Raw genomic sequence first — 22,679 nt, 5'->3', positions numbered from 1 at the left:
GACACAGTGGAGTCACGGTTCGGTATGTTTTCGCTACGGGGTCGGGGCGATTGGTTATGTCGCAATGTTGGAAATATTTCTGTTTTAAACCATGAAGGTGAGCCAATGGATATCACACAACAACGCGTTTGCACCAGGATTTGCACACATGCAAACTTTGCACAAGATTTATACTGGTGAACAACTTAATCTCAGTCAATTCACTATAAGCAGAAAGTGAAAGTAAAAACGGAATGACGGAGTATTGACGGAGCTTTCGGCATCTGACGCCGCATATTCTCTCTGAGACAAAGAGAGATGAATCTACTTCAACATGCTGATAACAGTATAGCCTATAGCTGTTTTCATGCATTTATTTTATATTTCTCTTGTGGCCCGTACATACTGAAAAAAAAGCAACGTATTTTGTGTTAAACAGGTTGTTTTTGAAAGTCGGTGCTTGAAATAAAAGCTTTTTATTTCATTGATTTTTACTGATGACTGCAGTGTTAATATTTTAATTATAGGATAATTCATTGTAGGTAGCCTATAGCCTAATAGACCTGTTTTAAAATACCTTTTTTAAAAACATTATAATTGAGGAGTAAATAGCCTAATCTTATGCTCGCAGCGAGTCAGTTATGCGTTAATTATTGCGGGGAAAATTAATTGTACTTTTAATTTAATAATAAAAGTAACTTCATAATAATAATAGGCCTAATAAAAATAAGAATGTAACAGGCCTACATTAATTGGAAATGCCAAATCCTCTTAAAATTGCCAATAATTGATGTTTTTGACAATATCTCTGGCTATCGTCGATACAAGATCATCTCTTTCGACGCACCCCAGCAAGGGGAGGTTATCGCGGGGCAGACAGCACGATGCCTGTTTTGTCGTTTGGGCTGAGTTATTGAGCGCAGTGGCACTGATATTTCACACACTTTAAGCTTTAATTTTCCAAACGTAATAGGAATAGTCCAACGAATTGTTCGGTTTGTAATGCGTACCGAACCGTAATCCTCGTACTGAATGGTTCAATACGAATCCGCGTATCGTTACACCCCTACTATCTATCTATCTATAAACACAAAAATAAACAATATATTGAATATGGACTAATATTTAATATTTCTGAGAGATAAAGCAATATATATATACAAATATTACATATAATAATATTGAAGAACCAGTATTTCCTGAGAAAATGGTATAGTAAGAAATAAATACAGAAATAAACATTCAATATTTAGTACAAGAACACAAGCTTTTAATGCAGTGCTCAATAACGCATGTTTGCGTAGAGTATGTTTCTGGTCTTCAGTTTTTTTATTGATCTTTGGGTAAGCACTGAATTATTAATCAATCAATCAGCTGTTGTTATTGTTATTTTAAGCTCCAGTTCTTATGTAATTTTTTTTTTAAATTGCGTTTTTTTTTTTTTTATCGACTTTCCTCGTCTCTGGTCTGTAATGAAACTTATTTAACTGTCAAACAGTATTTCAGCAAACCACGTCAGTGTGTGTTAACATTCACATTTCAGTCTGATTCCCTTTAAATGTCCCAGAGTAACGTCCTTATTTCAAAACAACTTTGTGTGGTATCAGTCTGATGGGCCGAATCCATCTGATACGAAGCTTTAAGAGAATCAAACAGCCCCTAACAATGTCTCTCCAGCACAATCATTATTCGCCGCGCTGTGATCCGCCTCCTGTTAGAATTCAAAGAGGCTGAAATTACTCGTTTTTTTTGGTGATGCGTATCAGCGAAGGACGATGCAAATGAGACGCCCTCTATCTCGGTGACATTTCCTTTTAAAGGATCAAGCAGATGCAGACAGAAGTTGGCGATTCGGGCCTGTCTGCGCTCATCTGATGATGAAAGTGAGGGTTAAGGGCACGGAAAGAGCACGCTAGCACACGTCTGCATGCTAATCATCGGTGTAAACGCATCCATGCACACAGATGTACAGGATAGTTAGAAGAAGCACAGACAAGCAAACAAAGAGACCAGGCGCTTCTTAAGTCATCGCTCAGTAATGTGAAGGATCACTGATGAAAACACCAGCTCAGAGCGTCACAAATGATGGTTTACGCTGGTTACGCATGTATATAAACCAGGACAACCTAGTCTTGTTGGTTAACCTATTAAAGAAACCTGGCGGAGAAACGAGCATAAAAACATCAAAAAAACACAATATATGACAGCTGGGATGGTCCAGATGGTTGAATAACAAACACGATGGTAAACAATGAGTGACTTGCTGCTGTTTTTCTCGTTTAACTAAACTAACTTTAATATGAATCGTTTTCCAAAACGGCTCATGTTTCAGCTATTAAATAGTTCAGTTCTGTATGTAATAGTGATAATATTTTGTTTTGTTTTTTAAGGTAATTTAGAAAAACTTTGGAGCATTTGTTTGTTTGTTACGACCAAGCGGCTAGCGGTAGACCGGCAGGCTGATCATAGTATGTTTGAGCAATTTAGCCTTCTCAAATCATCACGACTTGCCTAAAATAAAATCTATAGATATAACATTTCAAGCATATAACAATGTTTAAACATTAAACCTAGATAAATGTGCGCTGTATCCAATAGTTTGTGCGGAGAGTGGAAGCTAAAGTACAGTACATGGAGGGACCAGCGCAATCAATTGCATTTTTTTCAATGGAAACAACTTAAAATAGGCCTACGCCGTAATTTTTGCTCATAAAGGTAAGAGTAATACATCACCGGGAACTCTAAAGGCTCTACTTTTATTTGTGTGCACTCACAATATCAACAAAAAGTTATTTTATAAAATAAAGAAAACAATGATGCGCTTTCTTCCGTCTCGTCTTGAACAGGAGCGCTTCAAGATTCAAGATTTTTATTTGTCACATACACAATTATGCAGAGTATAACCAGCAGTGAAATGTAAATGAAGGGGGAAGTGGTGTGTGGCCAAGTATGGTGCTCTGCATTTAACCCATCCAAAGTGTAGACACAGTAGTGAACATACACCCGGAGCAGTGAGCAGCCAATGCTGCGGAGCCCAGGGAGCAGTTGGGGGTTCGGTGCCTTGCTCAAGGGTCTCACCTCACTCGTGGTATTGAGAGAGGAGAGAATGTGTGGTTATTCACTCCCCCCCACCTACAATCCCTGCCGGACTCGAAACCACAACCTTCGGGTTACAAGTCCAACTCTCTATCCATTAGGCCACGACTGCCCTCATTTCACAAAAATGAACCGAAAGTCAGCGAATACATGACTCACAGACATGATAAATATATCTATAGAAAGCTTTAAATTACTAAACAAAATAAATCAAATCGAAAACAAAAATTTCATTATAATCCGTGAAGATGCACTTCTCTCTAAAGGCGAGTCTAATGAGGAGACAGCGAGTCAGGATCATCATCTTCATCTTTGCGACACTGACACAGAAAACACTAGTTTATTAGTAAATAATTCAAATATCTCCTTATTATTTCCCCCCCACACATTCATGGTAATTCCTTTTGCCGGGCCTTTACGGCAAGCTTTATTGCGTGTATTTGAACGCAGAGCTCTTCATCTGCGCTGACGGCACTCGCTGCAGGACACTAAACACCGTCGAGCCGCTCTCAGTCGGGGTAGCACAGACTGAACATTACTAACTGATGGATTTCTAAAATATAAAAATAAGCAGAAGCCTAAAACAGGCCCGAGGCCCGGCCCGCGTCTGAACTATGATGTGAAAATTGGCCCGAAGCCTGGCCCTAGAGATGTAAAAAAGTCGGGGCCCGTTGGGCCTGGGCCAAAATGCAGGGCTCTACTTCAGGTCTGAAAGTCTCTACTAATGAACTGACGAGTTGAATCGGGTGTGTTAGAAGAGGGAGACTGTGCTAGGATGCTCCAGGACAATTTTGAAAACTATTTCAGAGACATGTTCTTAAATGTGCATTAACTAAAATGTACAAATCTATACATTTTTTGATGGGAAATGAACATGAAGTATATGTGGTTATTGTGTTTGCTGGTTAAGATGTTTGTGGTGGTAAAGTCCCAGTTAACCAATATAAACCAGCTTGAAGAGATCAGTTCAGACTAAAATGCTAGTCTTTTCACATTCAAACTAAAATGGGTGTTTGGCATCTCAAATCCACTTCTAGTTTATCAACTCAGCATCTTTGCACTCAATTTTCTGCTGACTAGATTTGTGACTAAATGTTTCAATTAACATAAACTTCAAGCTTCTGTGGCTCACAAGTAAACGGCGACCTTATCTTCACTAACGCTTCACGAAACGCCACACGTCTTTTCAACACATTCATTTACCTTGTTCTGCAGATCGAGCCGTCATCAGGATTTGATAGCGCCGAGCTCTGCCTGAACGCACACAATAGTATTTGCAGAACTCATACTTCTTTAAACTGATGTAATAACACGCAAAGACGAATAAAAGTGCATTGCATTCAATTTAGCATCACTACTTATAGCTTTCGGGAAGATCCAATAAGCTCGATCAATGAGGCGCATCCTATTATCCCCAAGACATGGCAAGCAGCGTCTGCCTCGGAAACAGAACAACCTGCTGCTTAAATCACTTAGCGAGCACTGACTTGCAAGCGACGACGCCTGGGTCTCGTGTCCAAGACTGGAGATTGAATCCAGAATTTTCCCCTAGATTTATTGCCAGCCTTGGCTGAGTTGCAGCGGATTGTAACAGTGTGTTGGAACGCCATCCGCTGCTGTAATGAAACGCCTTGTTCTGCTTTGACCTTCCATCTTGAGTTAACGCGGTCATGTTGCATATGCGCACCATCTGTTTGAGGCTCGTTTGGATCACTGTTCTTCTAGTAAGGACACATATTCTAGAGGCCTTTTGAGAGAATTATGATTGCCAATGAAGTTATTCAAGTGATGTGTTTTGTTTGACAACACAGATGCAACTTCTCAACTGGGTTTTAGAGTGCAAATATTACAACAGAAGTAGTTTAATTGAATTCATTTACAGCATCAGCACTGATTCATTTAAATGTTGAATTAAAAATGTAAAAACTTACATTTAAAAATAGTAAAAATGTAAAAAAAAAGTTACATTTAAAAATAGTAAAAAATGTTATTTACATTTTAAAAATGCTGCAATTAAAACAGTAAAAATGTTCAATTTTAAAAAGTTACATTTAAAAACAGTAAAAATTTGACTTTTTTAATGTTACATTTAAACAATAGTAACAATTTTTTATTTGAATTTAAAAAGTTACATTTAAAAACAGTAAAAAATACATTTGTATTTTAAAAATGTTAAAAATTAAAAACAGTAAAAGTGTTACGTAGATTTTTTTAAATGTTACATTTAAAAATAGTTTAAAAAAATAGTTAAAAAAATTCAAAATGTTAAATTTAAAAATAGTACAAATGTTACATTTAAAGTTTAAAGTTTAAAGCATTGCCAGCCGAATCTTAGCCACCTACGGAGGACTATTTCCTGAACCTGGGAGAGTAAAGCTGTGCTCAAAGGCTGTTTCTATAAATTGGGGCAATTCCAACTTTGCAGTCTGGTGCTTCTGACTCACAGCCTGTAAGTAAGTTCTTATTTAAAGAATTTGCCACTGACGATTCAAAAACAAGTTTTGAGCAGTGTAGAGTAGTGCTTGTTGTTTCTCCGATCACAAATGTAGACATGGTAATGTTTACCGTATAAGTCATTATAATCAGTAATCATGTCCCCACTAGATGCAACAAATGCCTCGTTTATAATGGGTTTTATTGTTTTTGTCTCGTTGCGCCGGGACACGGCATCACAATACAGTAAGGGGCAAAACATTTCCATCTCACGCTTGAGGTATTCAGCCAATCACAACGCACTGGATAGCTGGCCAATCAGAGCACACCTCGCTTCTCAGAACGATGAGCTTTGTAAAAATCGGCACGTTTCAGAAAAGCGTGACCCATATGAACGTCATATGACCCCTTTAAGTGAGTTGGTAAAGGGTTGGCTGGTCAGTCTGTGACAGTGGAGCGCTTTACGCTTATTGAGTTGCTCAGAGATCAGTGAGTTAGTGTGTGAAGAACAGCTCTTACCGTTGACCAGCACCACGATGTCCCTGAAGTCGATTTCTCCTCGGGCCTCCACACGCGCCTCACAGCGGTACACTCCCTCGTCAGCTTTACTCACTCGCAGGATCTGCAGGTTGTTGCTGGGAAGCACCTGAAGTCTGCCTTCAGGAAGAGACACAAACAGACGTTACAGCTGTGTGAGACTATGCTATGATATTCTACAGTTGCTTGGGAGTTACAAATGGTTGCTAGTGTTTCTATGTTAAATGTTGAAAGTTTACCTGAGCTGAGCAATTATAATAATCATGAGAATTGTGGGAAATTAGATTGGACACATCTTAGAGCAAATGATCTTTGGCTATATAAAATATCAACAGAGAAGAGTTTAAGTAACATAGCTGTATCAACTGAGACTATTATGCGTGATAATGTTGACTGTAAGAATCCTAAACATATTAATGACCGTTTGATTTATGATGAAATAGTGTATTGTTCAAATAATGCCAGTAGAACTTTCTGTCAAAAAGTAGTTAAAAGTGATCTTTTTAGGGCTGGATGGAATGAATATGTATCTGAGTTGCATTTGCAGGCTAGAGATGCTTTTAAAAATTGAGTTTTAACAGGGAAAGCAAGGTACAGCCCAGAATTTGAGAAAAAGAAATTGGTAAATGCCAAATTTAAATATGCTGTATGGTTTATTAAAAGAAATGAAGCAACCATGAGAGCAAACTCAATGGCTAAAAAAATTCAGAAAAGTGATGTTCATGACTTTTCGAAAGAAGTTAAGGTTATTAATAATAGTAAAGTACTGCTGCCAGCTAGTATTGAAGGGATTGTTGGGGCTGAGAATATTGTCAAATTGTGGAGAGAATATTATAGGGATATTTTTAATTGTGTTGAGAGGTAGGAATTTGAAGTAGGTCATTTACCCAGTGATATTGTTGTGATTATTAGACCTTCTGAGGTTAATTATGCTATTGAGAAATTGGCAGTAAATAAAGCATGTGGCCCTGATTCAATAGAAGCTGAACATCTAAAGTATGCTAGCCAAAAATTTGTGTTACTTGCTTTGTGTCTTACAGACTAATGGAAAGGACTAATGAAACAAGCCTGTTTCCACCTTACTAATTGGAGTGTTTTTGAAGCTGCTGCAAATGATCATCTTATATCAGTTTCTGTGAAGAAGTGTGCATTCCTACCAGGACTCATTTAACTTACAACATCGACAAACCGTGGTTCACTGCAAAACTAAAACAGCTCTGTCAGGCCAAAAAATATGCTTACAAGAAGGGGGACAAATTCTTGTATAAACAGGCCAAATACGCACTGGAAAAGGAGATCAGAGTGGCAAAGAGGAACTATTCTGGAAAACTAAGGATTCAGTTCACTTCCAGTGACTCAGCATCAGTGTGGAAAGGTCTGAAAGAGATCACCAACTTCAAGACACCATCCCCCAGCACTGTGGAGAATCAACAACTGGCAGACAATCTGAATGAGTTCTACTGCAGGTTTGAAAAAACACCCCACACGCGCCCTGAACATCTCTCCACACAACCATTAACACCTCCTGCAACCCCCCTCTCCCTCACACCTGCACCTGAGATCAGTGAAGACGATGTGCGCCAGGTCTTCCAGAAGCAGAAGAGAAAGAACGCATCAGGCCCAGATGGTGTCACACCAGCCTGTCTGAAAACCTGTAATGACCAGCTGGCCCCCATCTTCACACAGATCTTCAACAGCTCACTGGAGCTGTGCGAAGTCCCTTAATGCTTCAAATGCTCCACAGGCCTGTGGACGATGCAGTCAACATGGGACTGCATTATATTCTGCAACACAGGCCAGGGACCTACGTGAGGATCCTGTTTGTGGACTTCAGCTCAGCTTTTGACACTATCATCCCAAACCTCCTCCTGCCCAAATTAACTCAGCTCTCCGTGCCCACCTCCGTCTGTCAGTGGATCACCAGCTTCTTGACAGACAGGCAGCAGCTATTGAGGCTGGGAAAATACACATCCAACACCCGTATGATCAGCACTGGAACTCCTCAGGGCTGTGTTTTCTCCCCACTGTTATTCTCCCTCTACATCAATGACTGCACCTCAAAAGACCCCTCTGTCAAGCTCCTGAAGTTTGCAGATGACACCACACTGATCGGCTTCATTCAGGACGGTGATGAGTCTGCTTACAGACAGGAGGTTAAGGAGCTGGCTGTCTGGTGCAGTCTCAACAACCTGGAGGTCAACACGCTCAAAACAGTGGAAATGATCGTGGACTTCGGGAGAAACCCCCCTGCTCTACCCCCACTCACCTTCATGGAAAGCACTGTATCGACAGTGGAGTCATTCAGATTCCTGGGCACCACCATCTCCCAGGACCTGAACTGGGACATTCACATAGACTCTATTGTTAAAAAGGCCCAGCAGAGGTTGTACTTTCTTCGCCAGCTGAGGAAGTTCAACCTGCCACAGGAACTGCTGAAACAGTTCTACTCCGCCATCATTGAATTCGTCCTCTGCACTTCAATAACTGTCTGGTTCTAGAATTAATATTAGAAATATATCAGAATTACCGGCCCGAGTCCGACCCGAGCCCGTCTTGTTTTCCCCTTCTCCTAAAACAGTTTATACTACTGTTTCGGCTATTAAAATAGTTCAGTTTTGTGTGTAATGGCAAAATTATTATATTTCGTTTCGTTTTTTTGTTAAGTTAATTTAGAAAAACGTTTGGAGCATTTTTGTTCGTTAACTAGCCTATAAGTTTTTTTTTTTTTTTAAGTAACGACCAAGCGGCCAGCGGCATGAGCTGATCATAGCCTATGTTTGATCAATTTAGCCTTCTCATATCATCACGACTTGCCTAAAATAAAATCTATAGATATACTAAAACAGTTCAAGTATATAACAATGTTTAAACGTTAAACCTGCGCTATAATAATAATGTGCGCTAGCCTATATCTAAGTTTGTGCGGAGAGTGGAAGCGAAAATGCGTTCTGCTGGACATGGAGGCACCAGCGCAAACACTTGCATTGTTTTCAGTGGAAACAAATTAAAATAGCCTACGCCGTCATTTATTATTATTTTTTTTTGATAAAGGTAAGAGTAATACATCATTCGGAACTGTAAAGGGTCTACTTGTATTTGTGTGCACTCACAATACCAACAAAAGGTAGTTATTTTATAAAACAAAGAAAACAAACGTGCTTTCTGCCGTCTTGAACAGGAGCACTTCACAAAAATGAACCGAAGCGAAGCGAATACATGCCTCACAGACATGATAAATATATCTATAGAAAGCTTTAAATTATTACTTAACGAAATAAAAAAATCAAACAAAAACTCTTTTATTAAGATTATAATCTTAATCATAATCAATAAAGATGCATTTCTCTCTAAAGGTGCGTCTAATGAGGAGACGGCGAGTCAGGATCAGCAACTTCATCCTTACGACACAGACTCAGAAAACATTAGTTTATTAGTAAATAATTCAAATATCTCCTTACTATTTCCCGCAGACACATTTATGGTTATGTTTGCTGGGGTTTACTCACATAACTCACATAAGCACGTTCATAATTTTATGTATTTATTGTTTGTATTTTCTTGAAACTCCCGAGCAGCGTTTTTGCACTTGTTTTTGCCATAGAGCGACTGCTAATTTGACATCAGAATGAATACGCTACCAACGAACATTTTTAAATATCAACCAAATTATAATCATTTATGTAAATAAAACCAGCTCGTCGGTTCTCCGCATTAGATTGTGGGAAATAGTGTTTCAGCGAGTGTGCATTGGTTGTACACTCAAAATCAGAATGCATTGTGGATAAAAAGTAGTGAACGAATGTAGGGAAGGAAGTGGTTCACTCAGAATTCGGACAGCACTAAAAAATGGCTGACACCCGATGTAGTGCACTATATAGTGGATAGGGAGCGGTTTCGGACACTGCTCCTGTGTTGCTATGTAGGGTCTTCTGAGTGTTTGTTTGTGTGCTGTTGCTAGGCTGTTCTATAATCTGAGACAGAGAGGCAGATAGATACTTACATGACACAAACTGCACGAATTTAATAAAGCAAGTAATGTTACAAATGCAATACTCTAATAACGTAATACTGTAATAGTGATACTGATATTTGCTTTATCAAATGGCAGTAATAACAAATGGATTTGTGTCCTTGCCAAAGAACATTTCAGACGTCACAGTCCTGAAATCTTTGGATTGATCGCTAAACTGAAACCATCAGGCTTCTAAGTGAACTTAAAGCATTTGACAGAAATATAGTCCTGTGTTCTGTGAGAAAGAAGAAAGCTGAGGATTTAATCAACAGACTCCTTTTTCATCTGTGAGCAATAATAGGAAACTATTATCATCAATCATCAAAACTACTTCTGCTTCCATTTCAAGGACATTTGCTAAATGAAACACCTTTCGGATTACAGCCTTTCTTTGGCTTTTGTCGTCCCTCGCTGATAAACACACACCTTTTCTCCTCTCGTTCAGGAGAGATATGTATAACCAACTCTGTAATTAGAATAAAAATAATCTTTTAATCTCCCAGGCTGGAAAGTGCAGATAGCTTGTGAAAGTTCTGCCTTTGAATTCTAATGAATGGTTTGACACCTAAAATGTAGACAGAAGTTTTTATTCCCTCTGCAGAGAACTTTACTGAATGTGGTTAAATCCAAAACGCATTCAAATATTTATGTGTTTGAATCCACTGGTGTTGTGCTGGTTTTTAGTGGATGTTTTTCAATAACAGAAGAATATGTGAAAGTGTGGTATTTGGGGTCAAAATCCCTTCTGCTGAGGTTAAAAACACAATAATTAACATGTCTAACATATTTAATTTACATAAATAGCTGGATGACGTTTCCATTTGCTGATAAAACATGGTTAGATTCAGATGGTAAATATAATACATTAAGTTGGGTGTTCACCTTAGAAATAATCACCATATTTATAATGAAACCATCATATTTACAAATATGATAATAATCATATCATGTAATCAAATATATTAATCATTTCATATAATAAAATATAATAATTTATTATATATTTTAAAAAATATAATGAAATATATTAAATTAAGATGGAAATCCACAATATTAATTTTTTATATAATTTTTGCTTCTGAATTTTTTAAATGAATGGAAGCCTGTTTCCACTACTGAATAAAAAATAAACACGGGTAATTGCGAGGTAACTTTTTTTCTCGCAATTCTAACTTCTTTTCTCATTATTGTCAGATATAAACTCACAATTGCAAGTTATAAAAAATACTATTTTTTATTGAGGAAAAAATACTATTTTCTTACAATAGCAAGTTAGAATCTCACAAATCTGACTTTATAACTCACAATTGTCTGTTATAAAGTCAGAATTGTGAGATAAAAAAGTCACAATTACATTTTTATTAATTTTTATTTAGTGGCAGCAACAAGCATCCATAAAAATGGACATATTTTAAATGACAGTATATTTATTGATCAAACATAAATTTTTATTTTGTCAAAATAAGCAGAAAATAGCACATTTTTCCTAAGCTCTATTGTAATTTACTAATGCAAAAATCCCAAGAGATGAACCGAAATACAGTATCTGGACTGCAATTACAAAGAATTAATGATCAAAAACAAAACAGCATCAAAAAGTACAACAGTACACTTAAAAAAATATATATATATAATTCCACTTCAACTTAAAAAAGTAAGGTTTGTGCCTTATTTATTTATTTATTTTAAAGTATAATCAAATTGGCTGTACAAGTCATTTTAACTTAAATGGCATTAAGGCTTAAATAATCAAGTTGAATCTGGAATCACTTAAAGGGGTCATATGATGTTGCTAAAAAGCACATTATTTTGTGCATTTGGTGCAATGCAATGTGTTTATGTGGTTTAAAGATAAAAAACACATTATTTTCCACATACTGTACATTATTGTTGCTCCTCTATGCTACGCCTTTCTGAATTGTGTTGATTTTTACAAAGCTCATCGTTCTGAGAAGCGAGGCGTGCTCTGATTGGCCAGCTATCCAGTGCGTTGTGATTGGCCGAATACCTCAAGCGCGAGACGGGAATGTTACGCCCCTCACCGTATTGTGATGGCGTTTCCCGGGGCGACGAGACTAAAACAATAAAAACCATTATAAATGAGGCATTTGTTGCATCTAGTGGGGACATGATTACTGATTATAATGACTTATACAGTAAACATTACCATGTCTGCATTTGTGATCGGAGAAACGACAAACAACAAGCACTACTCTACACTGCTCAAAACTCACGTTTGAATCGTCAGTAGCAGAAACATACTTACAGGCTGTGAGTCAGAAGCGCCTGACTGTCCTCGCAAAGTTGGAATTGCCCCACTTTATAGAAACAGCCTTTGTGCAGCCAGCATTGTAGACTACTCTCCTGCCAGGTTCAGGAAATAGTCCTTTGTAAATTGCGCTGCACACACTCTAATATTTGGGTTGAACTGTTCTGGAACAGTGTTGTAAATACAACTTAACCACTGATTTCTAGTTGTGTCCTCTTTTGGAAGCCCAAATAAAGTAGTTTCGCTTTCACAACAAAACACAGCATCTCCAGAACATGGCGCCGGCGGCAGCAACAATACTACAGTGAGAATAAAAATCACGCCCCATTTCTTTGCGTAAACATGTGGGCGGTTATGAAAAACTCCTCACATCTTGACTTAGGCATGTGGGGCGTGTTTGAATGAGCCGTTTTAGGGGGGCGTGGCAGAGTCTTAACTTTGAGACTTTAGTCTTTGCAACTTCAGGGATCTTATCTATGCACAAACAGCTTGTAACACTCCAAAGAGAAAGAAACTTGAAATTGCATCATATGACCCCTTTAAAAAGTTGAAATTGGTTAAGATGTTAATGAGTTAATTAATGGAGAAATATGACTTATTTAGCATATGTTTTCTTTTTTTTCTTACATGTACCACAGCAATTCCATGATATTCTGATACTCTGGAGTACCATGCTGTATATGAATATATGAGTGTGTATATGAATTGTGAGCGCTCTTACTGTTGGGTTCAGACGTGATTTCTCGGTTCTTGTAGAACCAGGACACGGCCGGCACCGGTGAACTGATGACATCACAGACGACCTCAGCGTCCTCGCTCTGACGAAACTCTTGCGGCGTCTTCACCTCACGGAACGTCAGCTTCTCTGAGACCAAACAAACACGGCGTCATAAAACCCTGCCATCCAGAGTCAGAGATCTCAGTCAGGGTTATTACAATTAAAGGAATAGTTCACCCCAAAAGACCAAAATTGTGTCATCGTTTACTCACACTCAAGTTATTTCAAACCTGAATGAGTTTCTTTCTTCTCTTGAGCAAAAAAGAATATATGTTGAAGAATGTTTATAACCAAACAGTAGACGGTAGCCATTGACTGTCATATTATTATTATTAATTTTTTTCCCCACACTATAGAAGTCAGTGGCTGCTGTCAACTGTTTGGAAACTGACATTCTTTAAAACAACTTCTTTTATGTGAGTAAAAGTTGACAAAAATTTCATTTTTGGGTGAACTATCTCTTTAACTAAAACCAATATATATTTAATGCTCTTTACTCTCATTCATGTATTTATGATTACACTTTATTTCAATATTCCATTTTAGAATACTAACTATGAGTACATTTTTTAACTAACTTAACTCATGCTCAGGAGAGAATTAGTAGACTGTTCGGTTAGAGTTAGGGTCGGTAAAATAAGTTGGCATGTACTTGCAAAGTTACATATTGTCAGCAGAATAAAAGTAAAGTATCACTATCAAAACAAAGTGTTACTCTGTTTATTTCTCCACTCTTCCCCTGAATGATGAAAGAGCATAAAAACATTTACAGAACCTCAGTGAAAGCAGCTCGATTTCTCAGAGAAGTGCATCTCTTTTAAGTCCAAATATAACGCTCATCACGAATCGAAAGAATCAAGCTGTTTCACCGGCTAATCAAACTGATTATTTTTCTGCCTTGTCTCTGCATGCTTTGAATGTGATCGCATTCATTCACTTTGCACAAGCGTGTTTGTAAACAGACAGAATCTCTCGCTGTTTGGCTGAAATCATGTTTCTGTTCTGAATCTCATTATTTGGCCACACTGGGTCTGATTCTACACTATTACACATACAGTATTTATTTAGTCCAAATGCACTGTACTGAAGGTCACCTGACAGAAATCACTGAATGAGAAAAGGAAACCGTCTTATTGGTTTGATTTAGTCCAAAACAAAGTGCGATGACAGTGATTTGCTTGTATTTTGTGTTTATTTATTTATATTTTTAGTGTATTGACCTTCATAATGTCCCAGTTCGGCCTGAATGACATCAACAGCAAGTAGGGCTGGGAACCGAGAGCCGGTTCTTATTCAAAACCAGTTCTAAGAAATGCCGGGATCGTGGAAAATTCATAACTTTCGGTTCCAAAAACAAAAGTTTGGTTTAACATGAAATTATGACAGACATATATTGCTATTGCATACTTAAATGTACTAATATTAATAGTAGTAATAGCAATAAAAAATATAAAATAAAAAAATATATAATTTATAAAAAAAAAAAAAAAAAAAAATCACAGAATGCAGGAGAATTAGGTCTCCATGACAACCCGTCAAAATACAAGTTCAGTTTAACTCAAAATTATTGCTATTCTATACTAAAATGTACTTTGCAGAGTAATAATAACCACAATTATACTAAAATTAAACAATAAAAATAATAAAACATTTTTATTTTCATCCGTTTTTTATTTAATTTAATCTATTACAGTATAAAATAAAAAAATATTTTTTATGTAAATTGTTATATTTTCATGTGAATGCATTGGAAAAGATTGATTGAACTGTTTTACATTTGTAAATCATACATCACAGAATGCAGAACAAATACAATATACAAACAAAACAAAATAGAATTTGGAGGAAAACATACTACTACTACTACTACTAATAATACTAAAGAAAAAAGTTAAAGTTCCAGAGAGCTCCTTTTTGCAGTAATTATGTGCAAAATGCATAAGACTATCAGCAGACGGACAGTGAATAAGTCTGAAAATGAGACTATTTTCACCTCAACATGCAGGTAGTACAGCTAGCTGATATCTAACGTTGTTCGCTCTTGAATGAAATCTTAAGTGAAAATGTGACTCTTCTGACATTTTTTAACCTCACAAGTCTTGGCTGATTTGCTCTATTTCAGACGACATGGTGCTTTGCAGAAGTGGGAGGACGGTGTATGCCTTTGTTTCTGCCGGATCTGAATTATCAGTGTCAACGTGACAAGCCTCGTTTAAGTTAGCTGCTAATTTGCCTCGATATTAATACAATCTACATAAAACTCTCTTGTTGTAAGGTGAAGAAGCTCAACTCAGCCCAGAAACACCACGGTATTCATGTAAGACTTACTGAAGGCAATGGTGTCTGATAATGATGAGCATAATAAAATGGTGAAATTTTTCATCATCATTTTAGAGGCTCATATCATTATTACAATAATTGAGGTCCTCAAGGAAAGTGTACTGGATTGCTCAGGGAAATTTAGTACAATGTGGAACCTATGCTAAAATCAAATTATATGCACACGTGGTCAGAATTGTTGGCACCCCTGGTGAATATGATCAAAGAAGGCTGTGAAAATTAATCTGCATTGTTAATCCTTTTGATCTATTATTTAAAAAATTCACAAAAATGTAACCTTTCATTGGAGAATAAGAATTTAAAATTGGGGAAATATCATTAAGAAATAAATGTTTTCTCTAATACACTTTGGCCACAATTAAAGGTACCCTTTTATTCAATACTTTTTGAAACCTCCATTTGCCAGTTTAACAGCTCTAAATGTTCTCCTGTAATGCCTGATGAGGTTAGAGAACACCTGACAAGAGATCAGAGACCCTTCCTTCATCCAGAATCACTCCAGATCCTTCAGATTCACAGCTCCATGACGGTGCTTCTTCTCTTCAGTTCACCTCACTCATTTCCTACAGGGTTCAGGTCAGAGGACTGGAATGGCCAGCAGAAGCTTGGTTTTGTGCTCAGTGACCCATTTTTGTGTTGTTTTTGAGGTTTGTGTTTGGATTATTGTCCGGTTGGAAGATCCAAACATGGCCCATTATAAGATTCCTAACAGAGTCAGTCACTTATTGATTTTTTTTAATTGTTGGTATTTGATAGAATCCATGATGCCATGTGTCTGAACAAGATGTCCAGGACCTCCAGCAGAAATATAGGCCAACAACATAAAAAATACAGCAGTATATTTCATTGTAGACATGGGGTACTTTTTATCCCTGTGTTCACCAAACCCATCTTGAGTGTTTGCTGCTAAAAAACGCATTATTTTAGTTACATCTGAACACAGAAGCCAGTCCCATTTGAAGTTCCAGTCGTGTCTGATAACTGAATTTGCTGGAGATTATTTTTTTTGGTGAAAGATTGATTGATGATTGATTAGTTGTTTTCTTGAAACCCTCCCAAGCAACATGTGGTGATGTAGGTGCTGTTTGACTATTTTTTTTTAAAAGGTTTTCTGTCCCCGAGACTCAACTATTTTCTGCAATTCTCCAGCTGTGGTCCTCGGAGAGTCTTTAGCCACTCAAACTCTCCTTCTCGCCGTGCATTAGGACGATATAGACACACATCCTCTTCCAGGCAGCTTCGTAACATTTTCTGTTGATTGGAAATTGTTAATTATTGCCCTGATGGTGGAAATGGGAATTTTCACTGCTCTAGCTCTTTTCTTAAAGCCACTTCATTAATTTGTGAAGCTCAATTATCTTTTGCTGCACATCAGAAATATATTCTTTGGTTTTTCTCATTGTGATGGATGATTAATTTGGAACTTGGCCTTTTTTTGTTTTCCCTTCTATATATATTTCTGTGAAACAGGAAGCCATAGCTGGATAATTTCATGTTCATAATCACGCTGGTGTGCTCAAAATTGTGAATATGAATGGGAATATATTTCAGAGATTATTTAACTCATAAGAATTTCTAGGGGTACCAGTGGTTGTGTCCAACATGTATTTAAAACAAAATAAAACATTTATTTCATAATGATATTTACCCCCATTTTAAATTCTTATTATCCAACGAAAGGTTAGATTTTTGTGATTTAAAAAAAATAAAAGATCAAAAGGATTAACAATGCAGATTTATTTCCATAACCTTCTTTGATCATATTTAACAAGGGTACCAATAATTCTGACCACGTGTGTATTATATATTTAAACATCTTTATATATATTTAAAATCTTAATTTTCATAAATCTGTCTATATATAAATATATATAAAATAAAATAAATAAATAATAATAATAAAAAAATATATATATAATTTTACATTAAATGAAAAAAAAACCTGACAATAAAAAAACTTTTTAATATGTATATAGTATACTTATATAGTTTGTTTGTTTTTACATTTTTATATATATATTTTATTTTTTACATAATACAATATTATGACTGTGAGCATTCCTTCATTATGATCTTGACAATTTATATAAAAAAACTTGAAAAAAGCTGAATTTTTATATAATATAATATAATATAATATAATATATAAATGAGTTTTATAATATAAATCATTTATTTATTTATAAAAATTTTCCAATAGAACATCGTTATAACTCTGTAAGCATTCCTCCATGATGATCTTGACTAATAATTGATTTACAGAAGCTCAAGCTGACTGACTCTCATGGATTTACTGCGGTAACTCACGGTAAATCTCCAGCACCACCGTGGCCTCCTGGCTTTGTCCCTTGGCGTCCACAGCCTGGCATCGGTATATCCCAGCATCCTCGATGATGGCATTGTAGATGGTGAGCCTGGACCGCACGCCCTCTGTATGCACGATGACTCTCTGGTTGGAGACGATGCGCTCGCCTTGAGGACTGAACCAGTTTATGCTCACCGGCTCACCAATGGCTGGGGAAAAAAATAAATAAATAAATAAACATATAGGCATTTATTAACACAGTTAGAAGTAAAACCTCACATGCATACTCCCATAAAGCCATTCCTGCATGAAAGATCCCATGCATCTGAGTGAACATCTCATTTCCGATCTGGTTTACGCTATAATTTGCGACAGCTCTTTAGCTCTGGCCGCCGTTGGCTTTAATGAGGGGCCACATGGAGAACGAGCGAGCACCATATGCAAACTCCAGGTGCTCTGCTCTGTAAAGCTGCTCGGCTGAAGGTCATAAAGCAGCCGTGTGGGAGTCTGTTTTCCTGGCCCTCTGCTGTCAGAGGGGCCTGAACTCTCTAACCTCTCCGTGAGAGCGCTGGAGTCCTGGGATGAGTCACATATGAGGGACGGGGAGATGCTTGTTAGCAGGTTACAGAGTTAGAAAGATGAGGAGAGGAGAGCCAAGGAAAGAGTTGCATGGACAAAACAGCAGCGCTTCAATCTGCTGGATTAACTGAGGTGATGTTTTCATTTGCTTCCATGATGCAACACCAGGGGCCCGTTTCAGAAAGGAGGTTAAGTGAAAACTCTGAGTATGTTAACCCTGAAATCAGGGAAACTCTGGGTTTTCCGTTTCAAAATGGGAGGTTTGTCAAACCCGGGAAAGCAGGGTAAGGTAAGCCCGTTTCTGAAAGAGAGGTAACTTATATACTCAGAGTCAGTTACCGTAGTAACTTACTCTGTGAACCTAACCTGGTCGGGAGCTGGTTTTCTTTGGTAAACCCAGAGTTTCTTTCCGTCTCCTCCCCCTTTTTAAAGTGTAAGCGATGTTTTAATACCTCACTCATTCATGCTGCAAAATTGCTTTTCTTACTGAGTATTTTTGTTTTATTTCAAGTACAAACGTTTAAAAATTCTAAAGTTAAGATGCATTTTCTATAGATGAAAAATGGTCTAGATATTTAGTCTTGTTAAAATATAAAATTGTTCTAAATAGGGTAAGAAAAATAATCTTAATGCAAACGGAAACAAGAATAGGCTATTTTTAATTTCTTACCCCATTGCCAGATAATTTGGAAAATAAAATAATATTTTAAATATTTGTTTTTCCCTTCATGGAAGCAAGACTAAATACCTTATAGCCTATTATTTATGTTATTATAGATTTTTTTACATCGTATTCATGTGCATATTTATTTGAGCGGTACCATTTTAAATGTTAGTTTTCTTTAAAACATGGGAGATGCAGAGCACATTATATGTCCTGTATGCAGATTTTAAGGAAAGTGTGCATCGCTCTCACGCTCTTTCTGAGAATTTGTTTCTGGGCACAAATCCGTCAAAGAGGAGCTTTCACAGGACTGTAGGTCAGTGGTGCAGCAATGGGTTTAAATGAGGCTAATATGATAAATGATGTTCACTTGATAACATCTTTCTGTGATCTGTGGAAGTAACCCAAAATAATCAGAATTTCCTTCAGGATTTCCAGTGTGTTTGGATGCATTGATGACAGACCATCACACTTTATGAAACTGATTACTGTATGAAATGGAAGGATGCCAGATGGAGGGGTAGTACGAGCCAAATCTTCTCACCATCACACATTTTTGGTGAGACCCCAATGGTGCTTGGTTCATTGACATCACATCTATTAACTTCAGAAGACTTAGCATATAATTTAACAAAAGAACATACTTGCACATAACTTGTTCTTAGTGAACATGTAATGGGTGACTTATGATAGTGTTATGACGTTATTACGTTTATGGTGCATTTTTGTCCTTTTATTTTAGCTGGACAGCCACTAATCATTGACCGAGTGCTCATACAAGAGACATGAGGGTGAGTAAATGATGACAGAAATGTTTTTTTTTTGGTTGAACTTATTTAAACACATTTAAACCCATTGCACATGTTTTACAGCAAGAAACAGGTTTCAAAAAGGATTTTCTTAGCAATGTCATGGAAGAGCCATTTTATTCCCCAAAAAACCTTTCAGTGATCATGTTCTCAAAATAACCATTTTTGAATAAAGTGTGAAGAACATTTAAAAAAAAAAAATCATATTGAAACTTATTTGAAATAAATAAATAAATGCAACTTTTTCTCTCACAATTCTAACATTTCTGAGCTTACATCTCACAATTCACACTTGCCTTTTTTTTTTGCAATTCAAAAACGTCAGAATGGCAAGATTTAAACGCAGAATTCAGCATATTTTCTGCACTTTATACTGTATCTTGCAATTCAGATTTTTTTTTCTCTGAATTCCCACCTAAATAAAATACATATAAAAAACAATTCCCAAAAAAAAAAAGGTAAAATAGCAAGAAATATGAGATATAAATGTAGAATTGCGAGAGATAAACTGAACATTTTGAGATATAAACAGATAATTGTGATATACTGTATCAATGAAGAATTTCAAGATATAAACTTGCAGTTCTGAAGGGGTCAAACTTGTACTTATTTCATGGTGGGGCAAAAAAAACAAACCTGGATTACATGTCATAAACTTCTGATTTAGAAGTTATATTTGTGCATTAAAAAGTTTTATTTTTACTTTTTTTATTATACACTATATATATTATATGATGTTTATTTTTTTTTTATTAAAAGTTTACATTTATACAATGGAATCCCATTAGAATGTCATAAGCATTCCTTCATTATGATCTTGACTATCTTGACTTGGTAAATTAATGGTTTACAGATGCTCATGCTCACTGACTCTCATTCATTTTAAGATAAAGGACAGAACTACGAGAAAGAAAGTTGCAATTAAGGACACATAAACATGAAGAACATTTTGAGAAAAGTTCCATGCATGTTCAAGGTGCACATTCAGAACCAACAAATCAAAGGTCGAAAGTGATGTACAATGATGTCAATCGAAACAGAAAACAGTCTGTATGTGAAACTGCAGCAGTGAAGAGAGAGAACCAGTGAGTGCTGGTTTATTGTGTGTCTCTGATCAATCACTTCCTGCTTGTTCTTGCTCTATATATTGACAGAGCTCCAGCGAGACGCTTCCTGCTCAGACGCACGGCGAAATTCACGGCGGCTAATGCATTTACGGCCGGCTGGCATATGAACGATGGAAAGAAATCAATTTGTTGTCATGGCAACAGCACATCGTCCATGTGGGTAAAAAGTTAATTATTCAACAGGTGAAAGGCAACGGGTGACTTTTCAAACCACTGCAAATCAACTCGTTTTTTTTAATTATATTCAAGAAATATAATGATTATACATTTGTTTAATTGCAAACATTAAATGTGTTTAATTTAAACAAATTTCTGAACACGAAAGGTTCAGTAGACTGTTTGCTTTAAACGAATGGTTATTGTGATGGTGTAAAGAACAGAAACTGCTCTTTGTTAATAACTGGAATATTTTCTGGGAGCGTCCTAGGCTTTTCCGTGCTTTTCCGTTCCGAGTCGGAGCGGAACTCCTGTCGGACAACATCTCCAGGACGCTACGCTCCGTCTGACTAGTAAGCCAATTCTCAAATAACTGCTATGACTTTTGTTCTACCCACTTAAATGATAGAAGTACTTGTGTTGTCACGGGGTTTCATTCTTACCTGTGCATGTGAAGAATTTTGACTCTCCAACACTCAGTTCCACTTTATTCAGTGATATTGACACCTGAAGCACCGCTGTGACAGAAAGAGCAAAACACAGAGTTATTCATCATAATCAAGTCATATTTATATATATATATATATATATTATAGCGCTTTATACACTACAGATCGTTTCCAAGCAGCTTCACAGAGATAAACAGGAAAATAACAGCGTCCATGTTGCAAAATTAATCAATATCATCAAAGTGTCTTTCAAGTCACTTCTGCTTCTCAGATGTTTCTGCAAAGAAAATGAGGCCAGTAATCTCACATTCATCTCCTCTAGAGCGTCAGATCTCAACAACGTCTCAAACTGTGCTCAGATACGCACTCAAATATCTCAATATGAGCTGCATTCAGTTAGTGAATCATTTCTTATGAACTACACACACATCTGAGACAAACACTTCATATTTTAAATGAAACAATTTTCTATTATATCTGAAATACAAAAAATATGAATAACACAGCTGAATGATTTGCTGTATGAAACCCAATACTTGTTTTGTTTTCTAATTTTCAGGAGCTGATTCCAAAAACAGTGTCTGTGTTGTTTGAGCATGTCACACTTTCTCACTAAATATGATAATATTTTTGGTTTTAAAACCATTTTTAAGGTGAATTACTCTTGTATTTTCACTTAATAGCAGGAAAAAGCACAACAAACACAAGATTCCTGTCTGAATCTGAACCAACGATTTGCTCGACTCTCAGCCCATTTTCACATGCATGAATGATTCTGAAGATATTATATATTTTCTACATTATTTTATTCTGATTTCAAGGTCAGAACTACGGTCAGTGAAAGAAGAACATGCAAACATGAACTGGATGTTTTCTGCTGCATTTACGAGTGTTTCTCTGCAAACAGAAAATCACAGATTGTATGAAAAAAAGCTTATTTTGTGAAGTGTAAAGGGATTTAAATGGAGTGTTTGAACATATTTCCCACTCATTTGCAGATTGTACGCATATGAATCCCTATACTAAAACAAGCTACTTTAAATGCTCTGATGGAAAGCAAACTCCATAAGTTTGCTTACCCACACATACTCTGTATATACAGTATATATTAAACATCAACGTTAAGATTTGTTCTCATGGAAATTA

At 36.6% G+C, this 22,679-nt stretch overlaps 1 protein-coding gene across 1 annotated transcript in view; it reads right to left on the bottom strand.

Moving 5' to 3' along the window:
* LOC306874005 (neural cell adhesion molecule 2-like) overlaps positions 1 to 22,679 on the bottom strand; it is a gene marked incomplete at both ends in the record, with an annotated part of 225,386 nt that overhangs the window by 47,469 nt on the left and 155,238 nt on the right. The window contains 4 exons of the mRNA XM_079423661.1: positions 6,028 to 6,165; positions 13,048 to 13,191; positions 17,752 to 17,958; positions 21,528 to 21,602. Coding sequence (XP_079279787.1) covers positions 6,028 to 6,165; positions 13,048 to 13,191; positions 17,752 to 17,958; positions 21,528 to 21,602 — 564 coding nt within the window. The remainder of the gene's footprint in view (positions 1 to 6,027; positions 6,166 to 13,047; positions 13,192 to 17,751; positions 17,959 to 21,527; positions 21,603 to 22,679) is intronic.

Source organism: Barbus barbus (assembly GCF_936440315.1).
Source record: "Barbus barbus genome assembly, chromosome: 8".
In the NCBI taxonomy this organism is placed as follows: Eukaryota; Metazoa; Chordata; class Actinopteri; order Cypriniformes; family Cyprinidae; genus Barbus; species Barbus barbus.
This window is presented reverse-complemented; position numbering and strand designations above follow the sequence as displayed.